This window comes from Lampris incognitus, chromosome 14, assembly GCF_029633865.1.
Source record: "Lampris incognitus isolate fLamInc1 chromosome 14, fLamInc1.hap2, whole genome shotgun sequence".
Lineage (NCBI taxonomy): Eukaryota > Metazoa > Chordata > Actinopteri > Lampriformes > Lampridae > Lampris > Lampris incognitus.
Genome location: NC_079224.1, coordinates 32836072 through 32854820, shown reverse-complemented (window position 1 = coordinate 32854820; position 18749 = coordinate 32836072). Strand labels below are relative to the sequence as shown.

Here is an 18749-nt window from a genome sequence, read left to right as displayed (position 1 = left end):
GGACGTAGTGCATGGGAGGATCACGCTATCCCCCCCAGTTCTCCCTCCCCCATGAACAGGTGCCCGACCGACCAGAGGAGGCACTAGTGCAGCGACCAGGACACATACCCACATCCGGCTTCCCACTCGCAGACACAGCCAATTGTATCTGTAGGGACGGCCGACCAAGCTGGAGATAACACGGGGATTCGAACCTCAAATCCCCTTGTTGGTAGGAACCGGAATAGACCACCACGCCACCTTGACCCCCGCTAAATGAGATCTAATGTGGACTCTCTGAGTTGGTGTTGGAGAATATGGAAAAACTAGCCTGGGCACATCATTTAAACAGTTGATTGATTTCCTATCTCTTTGGCGCTTTTTTTTTCTTTTGCTGAGCCCCTTTGTCCCTAATGGTTACTCCTGTCTTCTCTTTTGGTTTCTACTCCTCTCTGTGTCTTTTCCACCCATCATATCTTGCTCTCTTTCTCTCTGCTCAGATCGGGGGTCAGGTGGTCATCTGGACCTGACAGAGCTGATCGGTGTGCCCCTCCCACCTTCTGTCTCCTTCACTCCTGGCCATGAGGGGTTTCCAGCTTACAGCTTTGGACCCGACGCCAACATCGGCCGCCTCACCAGAACCTTCATACCTGGCTCCTTCTACCGGGACTTTGCCATCATTGTCACGGTAATGTGCAGGATTCCAACCATTGGGTTTCGGAATTTATAATCTAATCCCTTCCATTGAAAGCCTTAAAGATTCAGAAAGAAAGAAAAAAGTTTGAGTTTCATTGTGCATGACATTGCAATTGAAGAGCTTTAACGGGAAACAATCACGATTTTCAGTGCCATATACAAGCAGTCTTCTGTGTGTCTCTGAAACACCACCGCAGTTTGTGTCAGCGGGTGATGTCAGTGGAGGACAATCTGTGAATGGGAAAACTTGCTTCCTGATTTGTTGATAGGCTGCATTGTATAAGAAAATGTGATTGACCATGCTATATACAGCTGTATAATGTAGCTTTATTATCCGCATTTTCTTATATGGCTGTATGTGGCACTGACATTTGCATTTTCTTGTACAATGCAGCTTATTAGCAAACCAGAAAGTAAGTTTTCACGTTCTTGGGGCGTCCGGGTAGCGTAGCAGTCTATTCCGTTACCTGCCAACACGGGGATCGCCGGATCGAATCCCCGTGTTACCTCTGGCTTGGTCGGGCATCTCTACAGACACAATTGGCCGTGTCTACGGGTGGGAAGCTGGATGTGGTTGTATCCTGGTCACTGCACTAGCGCCTCCTCTGGTCGGTCGGGGGTGCCTGTTTGGGGAGGGGGGGGCTGGGGCTGGGAGGAGTAGCGTGATCCTCCCACATGCTATGTCCCCCTGGTGAAACTCCTCACTGTCAGGTGAAAAGAAGCGGCTGGCAACGCCACATGTATCGGAGGAGGCATGTTATAGTCTGCAGCCCTCCCCTGATTGGAAGTGGGGGTGGAGCAGCGATAGGGAGGGCTCCGAAGAGTGGGGTAATTGGTCGGGTATAATTGGGGAAAGAAAGAGGGAAAATCCAAAAAAAAAAGTTTTTACATTCTTGGATTGTGGCGGTGTTTCAGCGACACAGAAGACTGCTCAGTATTATGGCTGCTAATGGAGTGTTACCCCTACAAAACTGACATTTTCCCTTTGATATTCCTCCCAAAAAAGGAGAAAATAAATACTGTATATTGTGCTATTTCGGGCTTATGCAGAGCTTTGTGGCCATTCTGTGGGGTTCTAAGCATTAAGCAGAGAATGGAAATCTTCTAACAAGTCAATGATAGTAAATGTACGAGACAAATGTTTCTGAAATCAAACCACAGTTCAGACATATATATCACTACATGAAGACTCCAAAAATGTGAGTGCATCTGAAAATATATGCAGTTGTCAGAGATTTAAGATTTTGCACTTTTTTATGAACATTGTAATCCTCATTGGTAAGAAAACTGGTAATATAGTATATATATTTTTCCTTCGCCCTCACCACTATTTACTCTTCGCCTCCCCTTCTTTTTCTATCACTTGGTATTGCCCATGTGGTTTTATTACAGGTAGGATGTCACAGAAACACCATCAACAGAGATGCAAACAAGATGTGTTCTATCAAAACAAAACAATCTTTTGATAAAAGTTTTAAGTGATTCTGATGCATCAGCATGCTTTTATGTGGTTCTTCTGTGACACTGTGTGTCCTTGTTTTTTTGTTTGTTTGTTTTTTTGGACACTATGTGCCCTAGGTTCGCCCAAGCAGCCCCAGAGGAGGAGTGCTCTTTGCCATCACAGATGCCCGTCAGAAAGTGGTGGAGTTGGGTTTGGCCCTCACTCCAGTCCAGGGAGGCCTCCAGAGCATCCTGCTGTATTACACTGATAGAGAACAAGCCTCCCATAGTCACAAGGCTGCTGCCTTCACGGTTCCAGATATGACGAACCAGTGGACACGATTCACAGTGAGCTAAGAATGATAGCAGGGGGAATTCAACAAGGGGGCAGGCCGGACCGAAATTGAAACATATTTTCTATCATCATGTATTACTTATCATCATGCATTATATACTGCCTCTTCTAAAATAATATATATAAATCCAGTGAGTCAAGTAAATTCTTTTGAGACTGGATTATTTTGCTCCTTATTTGTTGAGCACTTTCCCTGCCATTGAGCGTTTCTTTTAACAAAGTTTTATATATATATATATATATATATATATATATATATGTGTGTGTGTGTGTGTGTGTGTGTATATATATATATATTCTGAACCTCCTGTTTGATGGACCTATCAGGTGGCAGTAGAATATGATGAGGTGCGTCTGTACATGGACTGTGGCGAGGCCGAGCGGACCACCTTCCAGCGAAGGCCAGACAGACTCACTTTCTCACACAACTCCGGCATCTTCGTAGCCAATGCAGGAAGCACAGGCCTTGACAGGTTTGTGGTAAGTATAAAAAACTATCTGTGTGTACCAGCGGAGGAGAAGAAAATGTAAAAATGTTCAATCTTGTTTTGTTATGTTTTTTTTTCCCCAAAAGAAATGCAAAGAGAGCGAATAATGTTTTTGGAGCCTTTATTTATCTCTGACTTGAGACTCAGTGTGTCTTTGGTTTCAGAATTATTTATATATATATATATATATATATATATATATATATATATATATATATATACATATAGTTATTTATTTGTTTATTTATTTATTTTTGTGGTGAAGAGGGAGCTGAGCTGGAAGGCAAAGCTCTCAATTCATCAGTCAATCTTCATTCCAATCCTCACCTGTGGTCATAAGCTTTAGGTAGTGACCAAAAGGGTGAGATCGCGGATACAAGTGGCTGAAATGAGTTTCCTCTGTAGGGTGTCTGGGCTCAGCCTTAGAGATAGGGTGAGGAGCTCGGACATCTGGAGGGAGCTCGGAGTGGAGCCAGTTGAGGTGGTTCGGGCATCTGATTAGGATGCCTCCTGGGCGCCTTCCTTTGGAGATTTTCCAGGCACGTCCAACTGGGAGGAGACCCCAGCGTAGACCCAGAACTCACTGGAGGGACTACATGTCCAATCTGGCCTGGGAACGCCTTGGGATCTCACAGGAGGAGCTGGAGGGCGTTGCTGGGGGGAGGGACGTTTGGAGTGCCTTACTTAGCTTGCTGCCACCACGACCCGACCCCGGAGAAGAGGCTGATGATGATGTGCTTTTTTTATGCATGAATGCGCGCACGCGCGCATGTGTGTGTGTGTGTGTGTGTGTGCATAAGACATTTTGACCTCAGCCCTCTTCTAATGTCATGATAAAGCACGGAAACTTCCCAGCACAAAATTATTACTGAACCAAGCCTTTCTTTGTTTTGTGAGTAAATGCCCCAATAACTTACTGATCACCTGACTTTTGTTTCCTACGCTGAAGTTCTGAATATTGTATCAGTTAAAAAAAATCTACTCAAAAGAACATGCTTAAAATCTACCAAAAGACATACTTTATTTGTCTTTAAAACAGGCCTTGAGACACTTTTATTCAGTTCAACCAAATAGTACGTTTGTTGTTGTCTATTTTTGTCATTTTAAGGCACTGTCAAGCACTTTGAGATTGTCTGTGATGATGAAAGTTGCTATAAATATAAAATCTATCCAGGTACCGCAGCAATCTATTCCGTTGCCTACCAACACAGGTATTGCTGGTTCAAATCCCCGTGTTACCTCTGGTTTGGTTGGGCGTCCCTACAGATACAATTGGCCATGGCTGCAGGTGGAAAGCCGGATGTGGGTATGTGTCCTGGTCGCTGCACTAGCGCCTCCTCTGGTCAGTTGGGGCTCCCGTTCAGGGGAGAGGAGGAACTGGGGGTAGTAGCGTGATCCTCCCACGAGCTACATCCCCCTGGCGAAACTCCTCACTGTCAGGTGAAAAGAAGCGGCTGGTGACTCCGCATGTATCGGAGGAAGCGTGTGGTAGTCTACAGCCCTCCCCAGATCGGCAGAGAGGTGGAGCAGCAACCGGGACAGGTTGGAAGAGTGGGGTAATTGGCCAGATACTGTTGGGGAGAGAAAAAGGGGAAAAATATTGTTTATTATTATTGCCTCAGACAGCCGTATCCCAGAGAGCGCTATCAAGGAGTTTCAGCTGATTAACTTTTCTATGGCAGGGAAAACGCCCGCTCTCTAAAACCAACAAAACAAATTTTATAATTGATGCACATTAGTGTTAGCCCTTCAGTATATATCGCCTGTTTATTCAAAAGGGGCCTTCCGATAGATTTGATTAAATTTGATCGTAAAGGGGGAAAGGGGTCAGATTAGGGCCTGTCTTACCTTTTTACGTTGTAGATGAAGAACTGAAATGCATGCAGTATACACTAGTTGGCATACTATCTGCCTGGATATATCCTGTATGCATTGCTACCATCTTAACATGTCTCTTTTATAAAGTGTGCAGCATTTTAGATTTCTTGCACAAGATGCCTCATGCAACACAAAAAGAAAATTGTTGTGGCGTAAGTATGTAGCTGTAGCTTCAAAACAAGCATAGCTGAAAATAATTTGTAGTGTAACTCGGCTAAGGATTTTAGCCACTGTTTAGGCGGAAAGGTTCAATTATGAATCTTTTTTTACATTTACTTATTTATTGATATTTTTTTTTCTATTGTAATTGGACAGAAACCATGTTTTCATCCTGAGCCCCAACTGCAAACTATGCTCTCATCTAGATCCCATGCTGCAAAAGTTCAATAAACCCCTACAATATTATAAACTTGTTCAAGTGGACAACATGCTGTCTTGGTTGCTGCTTCCTCTGACTGAGAACAGGATGAGAGGAGGTGAAGAATGAGGGAGGACTGGAAATGTAAAAAGAAAATAGGGACGAGAGGTTAGAAAAAGGTGAAGTGAGGGAGAATATAAATGAAAGATGTGGGAAGGAAGCGAGAGGGAAGGAACTGACATTTAATTATCAACAAGGCTACGTTGTACTCGGACTGACTCGGGGTCGTCTCGCATCCTGTGATGTCAAGTCTAATACCTCAAGAATGAGATGTTTGGTTTTTTTTTTTAAATGTTCCCCCTTTTTCCCCCCAATTGTATCCAGCCAATTACCCCATTCCTCTAAGCCATCCTGGTCGCCGCTCCACCCCCTCTGCTGATCCGGGGAGGACCGCAGACTACCATACGCCTCCTCTGATACATGTGGCGTCGCCAGCCACTTCTTTTCACCTGACAGTGAGGAGTTTCACCAGGGGGACGTAGCACGTGGGAGGATCAGGCTATTCCCCCCTCTCCTCCCCCCCCCCCCCCGAACAGGTGCCCCGATCGACCAGAGGAGGCGCGAGTGCGAGTGCGGCAACCAGGACACATACCCACATCCGGCTTCCCACCCGCAGACACGGTTGTGGCTAGATGGGATACAGCCATGGACAGAACTGACGCAAAATCTCACCAGGCATATTTTGTTGCTTTGGCGATAGCTAGCCTAGCTAACCTCCTGAGCTACCGCGAGTTTGGACTTTGGTTTTTAAAGCCAGGTGAATGCGCAGACACAGCCTTTTGTGTCTGTAGGGACACGTGACCAAGACAGAAGTAACACGGGTATTCGAACCATCGATCCCTGTGTTGGTAGACAACGGAATAGACCGCCACACCACCTGGACACCCAAAGCGCTGTCTTCTTCTTATTTTGGTTGTGCAATGGTTGACGCGCTTCTTTTTTGCCGTAAATCGATCCTTCGTTATCCTGTGAGATCGTACCCGGTGGCAGACAGAACTGCATATTCAAAGCGAGGCTTATAGAGAGCCAATCTAAACACCGATGGTGTCATTTTATAGCCATTGCACTGTGCAATCAACATTTATTTCATAATAAGTAAAGCAAAAAAGTTGTCTGCCGCCACTTTAAGAGATTCATATTTCATTGATTTGTTTGTGCTTGCAGTTTCATCCAATGGTTTGCTCATCTTTATCTGTACGTTTTGATGACAGTGTTTTCTCTGACATAATAAGGTTATTACAGAAAAGACTTGAAAAGTTGTTGTTTTAGCACTGTTAATATTTAAGTGAAAACGCTCTTTTCCTTGTCTTATATTGAATCTATGTCTCTAAAGGGTTCTGTCCAGCAGCTGGTGATAAAAGATGATCCCAGGGCTGCAGAGGAGCAATGTGAAGACGATGATCCATATGTAAGTTTACACACCAGTCCAGAGAAACATGCAAAGAAGAAACCCATTTCACCCAAGACATAGAAAACAATATTCAGGATTTTTTTTTTAATCAGCATTTTCTTGATTTTTTTTTTTTAAATATAGTATCAACATAGCATCAGTTTTAGTACAAGCAGCTGTGTTAGAATCAAAACCAAGGTTAAAACAGATTGACCTAAAACAAAAATAAAAATGGCATTCTGGGCACTGGTGTTCCTATACATTTACTCTTTTAGCAAATGATTAAGATTATCCAAAGATCAAGATTATCCAAAGCAATTTACAAGAGAGTGAATCAGCAGATGAATTCAAGTGTTACCAGTTGACATCAGAGTGCAGCATAATCATCACTGTATCCTAGGCACAATTTTAAGACATGATAATAACAACTATATTTAACTAAGTAAGGACACACTAGTCAAGTCAAGTCAATTTTATTTGTATAACCCATTCACAAAATATGAATTTGCCTCAGTGGGTTTTATAGTAATACAACACCCTGTCCTTAGACCCTCACATCGGATAAGGAACAGCTGCAATCTTAAAAATATTGCAATATTTGCGATATTTACACACATGTCACTTCAAGCCACATCATATCTGTCCACCGCACCTATACTGCATTTTTGCTGATGATGTTTTTGCACCTCGTAAGTTGTAGTTTATCATTAACTGTATTGTATTTTATATCTTTCCTGCTTACATTTTGCACTTACATTTTTTAGACTCTTCTTTTTATTGCTGATATTTTATATTTATCTCTTTTATGTATGCACCATTTTGATGTTGAGACAACTGCAGTTTCATTGTGCTTGGCACAATGACAATAAAGTTCTTGAAATGCCCTAAAAATAAAATCCTTTAACGGAGAAAAAAATATAGGAAGAAACCTCAGAGAGAGCAACAGAGGAGGGATCTCTCTCCCAAGACGGACAGACGTGCAATGGATGCTGTGTATACTCAACTTACAGGATACAACATTGAAAGAGGATAACAGAATTATAATGGGATTATAAAAATAATATATATGAAGAATATGATGAGGAGGACACCAAGCAGTGTTTAGATGTCACCGGAATAGCCTAAGATCTGAGCCACATGGCCACCATCACCAATAGTAGTGTTGAATTATTCATTTTAGCTGCACTAAGCACCACTAGAGACTATTTAAAGATTAAGGTAGGCCTGGAAAAGGGAACTTTTTAGGCCTTTCTTGAAGGAGGGAAGTTATTCTGTAATTCTGATGGAGACCAGGAGTTAATTCAGGAGACTAATCGAAGCCTACTAACATCGACAGATAGCCAGAACAACGCAGTGGACGCACAGATATACACAAACATTCACTCTGTTTCTGTCTCTTGTCTTGTCTCTTCTGTCCTGTTTAAGTGCGCAACTGCTCTCTGACGGCAGTGGAAAGTGATGTTCCTTTGAATCAACATCACCATCTAGTGGTGAAAAGACTCAATTAAATTGTCAACCTGTGAGAACGTTGTCATTTCATGCATAGTTGGGCTTTGTTAGCAGTAGGTGGTTATTTTTATACCTCCAAAGTGTGCTTTTGTCTCGTCAGTGTTAACTAGTGCTAAAATGTAATGTAATGTTTGTTTGTGACATTGTGATAAGGTGTCAGGGGACGCCAGTGGGGATGGTGCACTGGACGACAGAGAGATAGAGGAGGAACTGATGAAGAGCACACTGGAGAAAAGGCTAGACACTGCACGGGTAGGATACATGGACATCTTGGACAAATGTCTGAATAGATGGATGGATGGCTGATGAGCTTATGGACGGGGTGTGGGGGTGGGTGGATAGATGAATGTGCAGATGTTTAGGAGCTGGTCTCCATTAGTAGAGCTTGAGTCAGTCACCAAAGCACTCTAAAATTTCAAATCAAGCTGTCAACCCACCCTGCTGGTCTATTCATCTGTTAAACACTCCATTTGTGTGTGCATGTGTTTTTTTTTCTTTGTGTGTGTGTGTGTGTGTGTGTGTGTGTGTTTATGTATTTTCCCTGTTCCAATTGTTTTTGATCCTCCTGCAGTCAGGAAGTCAGTCTGACCCCAAACATCCCATAATCAAGTCTAACTTTGAAGCATCACAGGAAGCTGTCCACCCTAAGGTTGAATAACTGTTACCAGATATTGGACTCTTGATGGATGCTTCCTCATATTTCTGCCTTGAGGCAACGTTAGGCGGAATTTTAGACACTATTTGATGATAGCGAGGCCAATAATCGTGATGAAAACAATTTTAAGTTTTAGTCATCATCAGTCAGCACATGTCATGTTCTATAAAGTTTCCTTGCTGCATGAATCAGGCACTCACTGCTCATTAACTGTGACCTTCTCTTACATTGCCTCACCCCTTACCCTCCCTCCTTCACTTCTTTCTTTCTCTGTTTTTGTTACTGTATCTCCATATTGTCTACTCTCTCTCTCTCTTTCTCTCTCTCTCTCTCTCTCTACTTTCTGTCCCTCCCAGGAAAGGGACAGTTTTCCAGTCAGAGCTCCGCCCACTGAGCCTCCAGAGGTGGAGCTGGATGAATACTCTGGTCATTTGACCCCAACTGAGGAGGCAGATGAAGAGATCATGAGAGGTTGGCATGGACCTTAATCTATTCAGTTATCATTACAACAGTCAAGAATTCATTAGACCTTCACCCCGATGGCATATTATTTATTTTTTTATAAAGTCAGATTATTAGTAGGAAGATGCTGGCATATTTACCTTAATTTCTTACTCAGTGACTATATCATAGGAGGTAAAATTGCATTGCGGACTACATGTCCAAGACAGTCCTTTAGGGAATTCATTTATGATTATCCAGCATTTTGAAACTTGGAAAAAAAATTGCATTTGCCAAAATAAACATTAAAACAAAATAATGTATGATGATACTCTCGGATTGTTTTTCTGTATTATTTTCTAATGGACTCGCCAACTTCCCACTTATTCATATGCTTACAGCACAAGAAAAAAAAAAGAAAAGGAAAGAAAGATATTGGCAGACAATGAGAACAGCATGATCACTTTATCCAGATAATTTATCCATATACAGACTGCAGGTTAATACCAAGTGCAAATGGCCCATAGGTTACAGCTAACCTGACAGCTTTGCCATTATTATCTTTATATCTGTTAACAGTATAAAGATCTCAAAATTCTTACCTTTACAGTTTAGTAGCAGCTGAGACAAACAAATATGTCAATTTCAACATCATATCCTCATGACAAGCTGAAAATGTACTCTGTGTGTTAGATACTTAAGTCTGTGTGCCACAGTTTGTGAAAAATTAGGTTAATGTTTTTGAGATTATTCTACAGAAGCCTGTGTAGACCAAATATGTAACAAAACACATACTCATTCCAATTTCTATTTCCATTTCACTTTTTCTTTATTCTGCTGCAAAATGATAATTGAATAGCTCATTTGCTGAAGTTCCATTAATTCCTTTATCACCACTGAGGGTTAGAACGGATGTCGTTTGATTAAATGAGAGCTGCTGATGATGCTGTTTTCTCTGTGCAGGTCCACAGCAGACAGAGGAACTGGGAGAGAGGTCAAGACATGTAAGTTCAGAAGCTACTAAAGATAGTTCAATGGGTGCACGGTATCTAACTGTGTTTAAACATATTCCACTTATTCTGGATCTAGTAGTTCAAATAGGAATATATCTTGTTTTATGGCAGACCCTCTTTCTCTTCCCCATTATTTCTTTTATTCTCCACTGTAAGCTGGTATCTAGGCAGTACAAGTTTCCAAAGATTAATTAAAAGTTGGTAATGATTATCAATGAAGAATCTTTGCATGCTTTTATAATTTCAGTTGTTTCTAATCCTTGTATCACAGTATTTCATGCATACGCCTATGTATACAAGTTTTAACTCAGTCCCTTGCTTTTCCTTCCTTTCTTTTCTTCTTTTTTTTCTTTTCCTTTGGCATTTTAGTTTTTTCCGTTTCTCAGTCTTTATATGATATTATATATGTTATTATATTATATGATATTATATGATATTATATTATATAACTACCATCACCAACCATATTGACAAATAAAGATAAAATCTACATATTATATTATTTCTCCACAATTGTAATTTAGAATTTGCATGATGAAATGTTTACACAAAGACAGCTCTTGGTGGTCCTCAATATTTCATTGTGAGGTACTGGTGGCATTAGAAAGGCACCCATTTAACCCTTTTCTTTCTCTTTTTACAAATTTTTAGGCACATTCAGGAAGGGGCTCTAAAGGAGAGAGGGGGGATCCAGGACCCAGGGGTCCCCCTGGTCCACCAGGTCCCACCTCTCCTTCCCGGCATGGAAAGATAACCGAGGCCCAGGCTCAGCCAGGCCCAAGGGGGCCGGGAGGCCCAGAGGGGCCTCCTGGACCCCCTGGACCAACAGGGGAAGACGGACAACAGGTGTGTGTATTTGAAGGCTTATGTATGCTGAAATATCTGCTTGTTTGTGAGCCTATGTGTTGCTTCGATGCTGACATTCATGTGTATCTTCATACTTGAACGTGGCACTCAGAAACAAACAAAAAAAACCTTGAAATGGAAAAAAGGCCAAAAAAAACAAAACAAAAGAAGAGCGTGTAAATCTCCATGCGATGTACACATTTTTTTCCTTCTTTTCTTCTATCATTCTTTATATTATATAAGGTAGTTTGTCTCCACTACTGTTTTGGTTTCATGTCGAAGTCACGTGAACAGGTAGCCTTCCCTGCTCGACTAATCAGCATTGGTATGACCATTAGGTCCACAGACACAGGTTATACTTGAGATTGAGGTTTAGGAGGCGTGCTCGTCTGCATCTCTGCGAGCATTTGCAAGTCACTGTTACCCAGAAACTCCTCCTCTGCATTTACTTAGATGAAGTATGTCTGTAGTGTATGAGTGACAAATTAAAGGAAAAACCAACATAAAGCGTTGGGCCACTAGGAGCCTGCAGAACATCTTCAGTGCTCCTTGTCATAGATTCTATAAGTCTCTGAACCAGAGTTGTAATCAAGTCACTAAACCTCGAGTTGAATCTCGAGTCCCCAGTGTCCAAGTCCGAGTCCCCAAAGAAGAGTCCGAGTCAAGTCCCCATTACTTGAGTCCGAGTCCAAGTCGGAGTCATCAAGGTTGAGTCTGAGTCAAGTTCCAAGATGGGCTCCAGTGCTCCACTCTGGCACCGTAAAAAAGCTGACATACAAATAAAAAAGGTCTACATTAAACAAAAATGACACAGCTGTCACCATTTCAATGGGAGTTTATTTACTTTGTGACACAATAGCCAAACAAATGCATTCGCAAGCATGTGCACACACACCAGTGTTGTAGTCAGGTCACTAAACCTCAAGTCCGAGTCAAGTCTCGAGTCCCCGGTTTTCAAGTCCAAGTCCAAGTCATCGGTGCTCAAGTCCAAGTCGAGTCACGAGTCCTGAAAATCACTGAACTCTACTGGAGGGGACGGACACCATTCTTCCAAAAGATATTCCCTCAGTTGGTGTTTTGATAATGGTGGTGGAGAGCGCTGTTTTAACACGTCGGTCCAAAATCTCCTCCCATAGGTGTTCAACTGGGTTGAGATGTGGTGACTGTGAAGGCCATAGCATATGATTTACATCATTTTCATCCTCATCAAACTATTCACGGACCCCTCGTGCCCTGTGGATGGGGGCATTGTCATCCTGGAAGAGACCATTCCCATCAGGATAGAAATGTCTCATCATAGGATAAAGGTGATCACTCACAATAACTTTGTATTGATTTGCAGTGACCCTTCCCTCTAAGGGGACAAGGGGACCCAAACCATGCCAGGAAATTGCCCCCAACAGCATAACAGAAACCCCGGACCTCCTCACTGTAGGGGTCAAGCATCCAGGTTTTTCCTTTTATTTGCCACCCATCTGGTTCTGTATGTGTGTGTTTGTGTGCTTATTCTCTAACACACACACAAATATAAATTAGACACACGCCCATGTCCAAAAGACATTTGAAAACCATCACAGAAAACCACGGGCCTTGATGTCTGGACCTGACATGTTGCAGTTCTGTCAAGTGGCTTTTCTTTTGTTTTGTTTTGGGGTTTTTTTTCTGATCTTAACCACAGGATCTCTTTTAATCCTCCCCCTCTCTTCCTCAGGGAAGCAAGGGTGACCCTGGAGAGCCAGTAAGTTATTTGTCTCTTCTGTTCCTCTCTTCCCCACTGCCTTTTTATGTTTATTGGTCTCTCTTTACCCTCCTAGCTACCCTCTGTTCTTCCTCCCACACTTTCTCCTTCCTCTCCCTCTCATACTCCCTTTCCTTCCTTCCTTCTCGTCCTGCCCTGCTTTCCACCCTGCCTACCTTCTGAGCTGCGTCACATCGGTTTTAGCATTATTATAATTATTATTATTTTTATTTTAGTTTCATTTTATAACGATAGTGCACCCATATTAAAATCACTCCACCATGACTTCCCTTTTCAAAATCACCTTTTTCTTCAGCACAGATGATCTAATGTTCGTTTTAGATATTCATGTTTTGAATGTGCCAAACAAACAGCAACTTGTGTTTTTAGCTTGATGTTTCAGAATCTTTTTTTCTATATTTTAACCTCATGCACCCCTCCTGTTGGCACCTAGAACATTCAGTAATTACCACTGTCGTCCTTCCTTCCTTTTTTTTCTGTTACTGGGTTTTTGTTTTGGGTTTTTTTGTTTTGTTTTTTGTTTGTTTGTTTGTTATGTCATGGGGCCAGCCAGGCCTAAAAGTTAGAGAAGTGGGCTTGTGACCGAAAGGTCACCAGTTTGATCCCTGCACCGGCAGGAAAATGTGGGTGGGGGGAGCGAATGAACGGTGCTCTCCCCTCCCTCAATACCCACAACTGATGAACTGTTGAGCAAGGCGCTTAACCCCCAACCAACTGGTGCAGTGAGCTGCTCAGTAGCCACCAGTGAAGAGGGTGGTTGTACTGGGCAGCTCCCAGGTGTGAATGTATGGAAGTGTATGAATGTGGCATTGCTGAAAAAGAGCACATTCGCTCAGTGTACTTGCCCTGGGTAAATAAAGGTTAAAATATATATATCTTAAGGGCGTCTGGGTAGCGTGGCGGTCTATTCCATTGCCTACCAACATGGGGATTGCCGGTTCGAATCCCCGTGTTGCCTCCAGCTTAGTCAGGCGTCCCTACAAACATAATTGGCCATGTCTGTGGGTGGGAAGCCAGATGTGGGTGTGTCCTGGTCGCTGCACTAGCACCTCCTCTGGTCGGCGGGCACCTGTTCAAGGTGGAGGGGGGAACTGGGGGAAATAGCATGATCCTCCCATGCGCTACGTCCCCCTGGCGAAACTCCTCACTGTAGGTGTAAAGAAGCAGCTGGTGACTCCACATGTATCAGAGGAGATGTGGTAGTCTGCAGCCCTCCCTGGATAACCAGAGGGGGTGGAGCAGTGACCGGAACGGCTCGGAAGAGTTGGGTAATTGGCCGGATACAACTGGGGAAAAAAGGGGGAAGGGAAAGAAAAAAAATATATATATCTTTGATCATATGTACAAACTAAACTGTGTATTCCCATCAGGGAGAGAGAGGACCCAAGGGTTTTCCAGGCTTGGCTGGAGAGGAGGGAGCCAAAGGAGAGAAGGTGCTGTGACTGAACTCAGTGTGTTAGTTTTTGTTTTGTTTTTTTACACTGCATTATTATTATTGAAGAGAGAAGATTCTGGAAGTAGACTAAGCTTCACTCATACATTTGTTTATTCTATTATTTACCATCTAACCACCCATTAAAAAGGAAAAGCCAGAAAAGGGAGCAAGGGAACTATATTATATTATTATATACTTACTAAGTTATGATAGCAATATTCAGATACACCTGTAAAACTCGATTTCTAGGTGATTTCAGTTCATACATTAACGCCTTAGAAAGAAAATGTTGTGCTGTAGCGAGACTAAATCTTGGTTATTTCATGAAGTAGCTATATATAAAAAAGAGAGAAAGGAGGTTCTGGAAGTCAGGAAATGCGAGGACATACGTTTTTCATTTGGATCAAATAAGGATAAAATTCACTCATGGAAATCAGTAAAATCAACCAGCAATCTAGTCAAATCACATTGGCCCTCATTAAGGTTTTGTTTTTGTTTGTTTTAATCTCATATCATCTACGATCTTCTTTTGCGTCTTTCTCCTTCTCTCATCTTCCTCTTCCTTCTCCTTTCACCTCTTGCTCCCTTATTGATCTCTCTTCCCAGGGAGACGCAGGTATTGGGTTACCAGGACCCCCAGGCCCACCCGGGCCCCCTGGACCCCCCAGATCACGCAGTGTACCTGTGAGTATCTCATCTTAATGTTATGCCTCAAAATCTGCGTTACATAGAATATGGACAAACTGGTATCATCAGTATTCCCAGTCAACCAAAAGGGGGCAGTGTAGCATGACTAAGCGTTTTGCTGCCTTCGCGCAATCTGCTTTCTCTTAAAGCTATAGGAGAATGAAATACACTCTCCACTCCCAAGAAAATTTGCACAATTTTTTGTTGAAAAAAAAAACAAAACGTATATAACCAGGCAAGTTTGCACAACAATCCAGTGAAATGCTGTAATTTGATTCCATGATTTTAGGGTCTTCTTTTGTGTGTTTGTGTGTGTGTGTGTGTGTGTGTGTGGGGGGGGTGCACACGTGCCTGCGTGCACGTGCATGCACGTGTTTGAGTTCTTGTTGGGGGGAGGGGGGTCATGATGAATTTGTAAAAAATATTACAAATGCCTGTAAATTTATTGTAAATTTACAAGTGAGGGTAGTATTTTATTTGCAAATCTTAGATTATTCCGTATTTTTGGGCGTTGTGTGTCAATCATGTACCCTCCATGATAAATTAGAATAAAAACATCTCACAGCAGAGCCAGCAGTTTTGAATTTGATAATATTCACATTGGTTGCAATCAAACTATTTAGCTAATAGCTGCACAGTTTTCTTGACACGATACACATCCATACAGCTCTCTAACATGTTTACAGTGTACAGCTGACTGGCTAAATGTTAATCTCCTCAAGTAGATCCAGTCATGCTGTTACTAGTCTTTTCCTGTACAGTATCCAAACAATGGTCACATAGTACTCATGCATAATTCTGTTTGTTTAAAAATGTTTGGAGCACCCAATGTCCAGGGTCTGCAGATGTATATTGTATCGCATTGTAATGTCAGGATAATGTTTCATAAGTCACATAACATTTGCCAAAATAAGCAGAGCTAGAGCCTGTTTGCTATTTTGCACACGTCAAGGTAAATGTACAGCTGAGATGGAAATAACCCAGTAGGAACTTCTCCTGTATAAGATCACAGATGAGTGGGTACATTGTGATTCATGCTGAAAGACTTTACACAAGATTTGCATTTATACTTGGAAATTGTTTTTCACGTGACAGATTTTGACTTTGACAAATTTTGGAAAGCATCAAACCTAGCTTGAGTAAAGGTGTGATTATGTGGCCTGGGGAATGGAGTCAAAAACATGTAGTGTCATCACTGTATGTATGTTTTTATTTATGTATTGTGTGTGTGTGTGTGTGTGTGTGTGTGTGTGTGTGTGTGTGTGTGTGTGTGTGTGTGTGTTTTAGTATGGAGCAGATGCTCTGGGCTCTGGGTTTGAAGACTTGGACAGTGACACAGAACTCATCAGGGTAAGACCAAATGTATTTAGACTGATGGGATAGTCTGCCGCTGATATGGTCTTCATAGCAGCACGGTGGCCCAGTGGTTAGCACTGTTGCTTCACAGCAAGAAGGTCCTGGGTTCGAACCCCAGACCGTCCCAGGTCCTTTCTGTGTAGAGTTTGCATGTTCTCCCCGTGTCTGCGTGGGTTTCCTCTGGGTGCTCCGGTTTCCTCCCACCATCAAAAAGACATGCATGTCATGGTTAATACTCCTGTCTGTACCTCTGAGCAAGGCAATGGAAAGAAGAACTAGAGTTGGTCCCCGGGTGCTGCAGCTGCCCACTGCTCCTATACAATGGGATGGGTTAGATGCAGAGGACAAATTCATTGTAATCTGTACAATGACAAAATAAAGTGGCTCTCTTCTTTCTTCTAACAGTCCTATGGACCTGTTGGTACTTAAATTTAATTGAGACTACAGGCCTCGTTAATTATTCTTGACTCGTATATTCCTGTGATTGCTTAATTAAGCTCCCTTGTAATGAATTAAAGAAAAATCAAGGTAATCAAGAGGTTTAGGTTTGAGTGAAAATCCATGGTGGCCAAAATGGGCTCCCACGTCTTCCCAATATGTAACGATAGCTATTAAAGTAATCTAGGAGACGTTAGCATGGGAATACAACAGTCGTGAAGAACTGATTTTGGACATATGGCCTAGCCCAGAAACTGTAAAACTGACCTCAGTATGAGCATTTTTAGAGAATTTTCACTCATTAGAGATTAAAAAACCCTCACCTAATCCAAGATTTTACACATAAACACTGAAACATCTTTAAGGTGTGTCTTAGAGCTTATTTTTTCATATTCAAGCTGCTCTATATAGTTTAGATGTCACGTGAGTCATGTGAATAACGTGACGGTCTTTAAATAACAACTACCATGGATGTCTGCCAGACATGAAGTTCATTTAACAATGGCTGAAAAAACACCAACACTGAATAATAGATTAATTATTATTTTTATTTCTTGCTCTCTCTCGCTCTCTTTCACCTAAATCCCAGCGATATGAGTTGCAATGCTGAAAAACACATGAACAACAATGTGCAGTGTCCATGTACCAAATTAATTATAAAACTCTCCTCAAGGGTCCACCCGGTCCTCCAGGCCCTCCAGGTCCACCCGGACCTCCAGGACACAATTCAACATCACTTGCCCCAGTTGGAGGTGTTTTCCCTGGAGCATCTGGTAGAGACGGCCTAGATGGACCAATGGGAAAACCTGGAATACCGGTAAGTTAACTGGGTAGTGGTTTCACTTGTGGGAAGTAAAGTCACACCGAAATCTTTTCAAGATTGATCTGAAGAGTTCATTCTTTATACTGATGAATTATCTGATTAATTATGGTGCGAAATGAATTTTATATGTAAGACAGATGAGGTGAAATGTGTTTATTTCTTTTATTTCGGTCTTTATAGAGCTATGACAGTGCTCTTAGTTTCCTAATGGTCTTACATTTACTGTGTCGTGTGAATTGTGATGACACCTGGATGATTTCGTGATTTGATGTTCATTGGGAAATATGGATGTGTTATTACTGCAGTGCAGGTTGAGGATCAGGCAATGCCAAAAAAAACAAAAACACGATCAGTTACCAAGAAATACTGATTGTTGAACCTTTGTTAATTTTTATTTCGCTTTTACCATTTAAAATGTACCGTTTAATTTAATTTACCATTCGGCACGGTGGTGCAGTGGTTAGCACAGTCACCTCAAAGCAAGAAGGTCCTGGGTTCGAGCCCCGGGGTAGTCCAACCTTGGGGGTCATCCCAGGTGTGGAGTTTGCATGTTCTCCCCGTGTCTGCGTGGGTTTCCTCTAGGTGCTCAGTTTCCTCCCATAGTCCAAAGACATGTAGGTCAGGTGAATCGGCCGTGCTAAATTGTCCTTGTGCATGTGTGTGTGGGTGTTGGCCCTGTGATGGACTGGCGGCTTGTCCAGGGTGTCTCCTCGCCTGCCAATGACTGCTGGGATAGGCTCCAGCATCCCGGCGACCCTGAGAACAGGATAAGCAGTTTGGATAATGGATGAATGAATGAATGAATTTTGCCATTTATCTGTAAAACTGTCCTTTCTGTTTTGGTCGTGATGATGTTGCTTGTTATTGTGTCCTGTGTTTTCTTTCTCTCTTCACTCCCGTTTCTGTTAATGTTTTTAGAATCATGTTGGATAGTTACAGTTCTTTATTTTTTATTTTCATTTGTATTTTACTTGTGCTTTGTGCTTGTCCTATGTTAGAGCTAGTTTCAGTATCAGCATGACTGTTTATGTGTGTTTGTATCTTCTGTATCTCCCTTCCTTTCTCGTTTTCTTCTTCTCTGCCCCTTCATTTCATATTTCAATTTCTCCCTTTCTGCTCTCTCCATCTGTCTCCTACTCTGTC

General features: G+C 42.2%; 1 protein-coding gene across 5 annotated transcripts in view; it reads left to right on the top strand.

The window, feature by feature from the left end:
• The window catches only part of col15a1b (collagen, type XV, alpha 1b), a 92025-nt gene that overhangs the window by 36969 nt on the left and 36307 nt on the right, over positions 1 to 18749 (top strand). For all 5 annotated transcript variants that reach the window (XM_056292687.1, XM_056292686.1, XM_056292684.1 and 2 more), the window contains 13 exons: positions 480 to 667; positions 2254 to 2463; positions 2798 to 2950; positions 6588 to 6662; positions 8307 to 8405; positions 9165 to 9279; positions 10213 to 10253; positions 10914 to 11108; positions 12820 to 12846; positions 14238 to 14300; positions 14909 to 14986; positions 16277 to 16339; positions 17457 to 17600. In XM_056292687.1, coding sequence (XP_056148662.1) covers positions 480 to 667; positions 2254 to 2463; positions 2798 to 2950; positions 6588 to 6662; positions 8307 to 8405; positions 9165 to 9279; positions 10213 to 10253; positions 10914 to 11108; positions 12820 to 12846; positions 14238 to 14300; positions 14909 to 14986; positions 16277 to 16339; positions 17457 to 17600 — 1451 coding nt within the window. The remainder of the gene's footprint in view (positions 1 to 479; positions 668 to 2253; positions 2464 to 2797; positions 2951 to 6587; positions 6663 to 8306; positions 8406 to 9164; positions 9280 to 10212; positions 10254 to 10913; positions 11109 to 12819; positions 12847 to 14237; positions 14301 to 14908; positions 14987 to 16276; positions 16340 to 17456; positions 17601 to 18749) is intronic.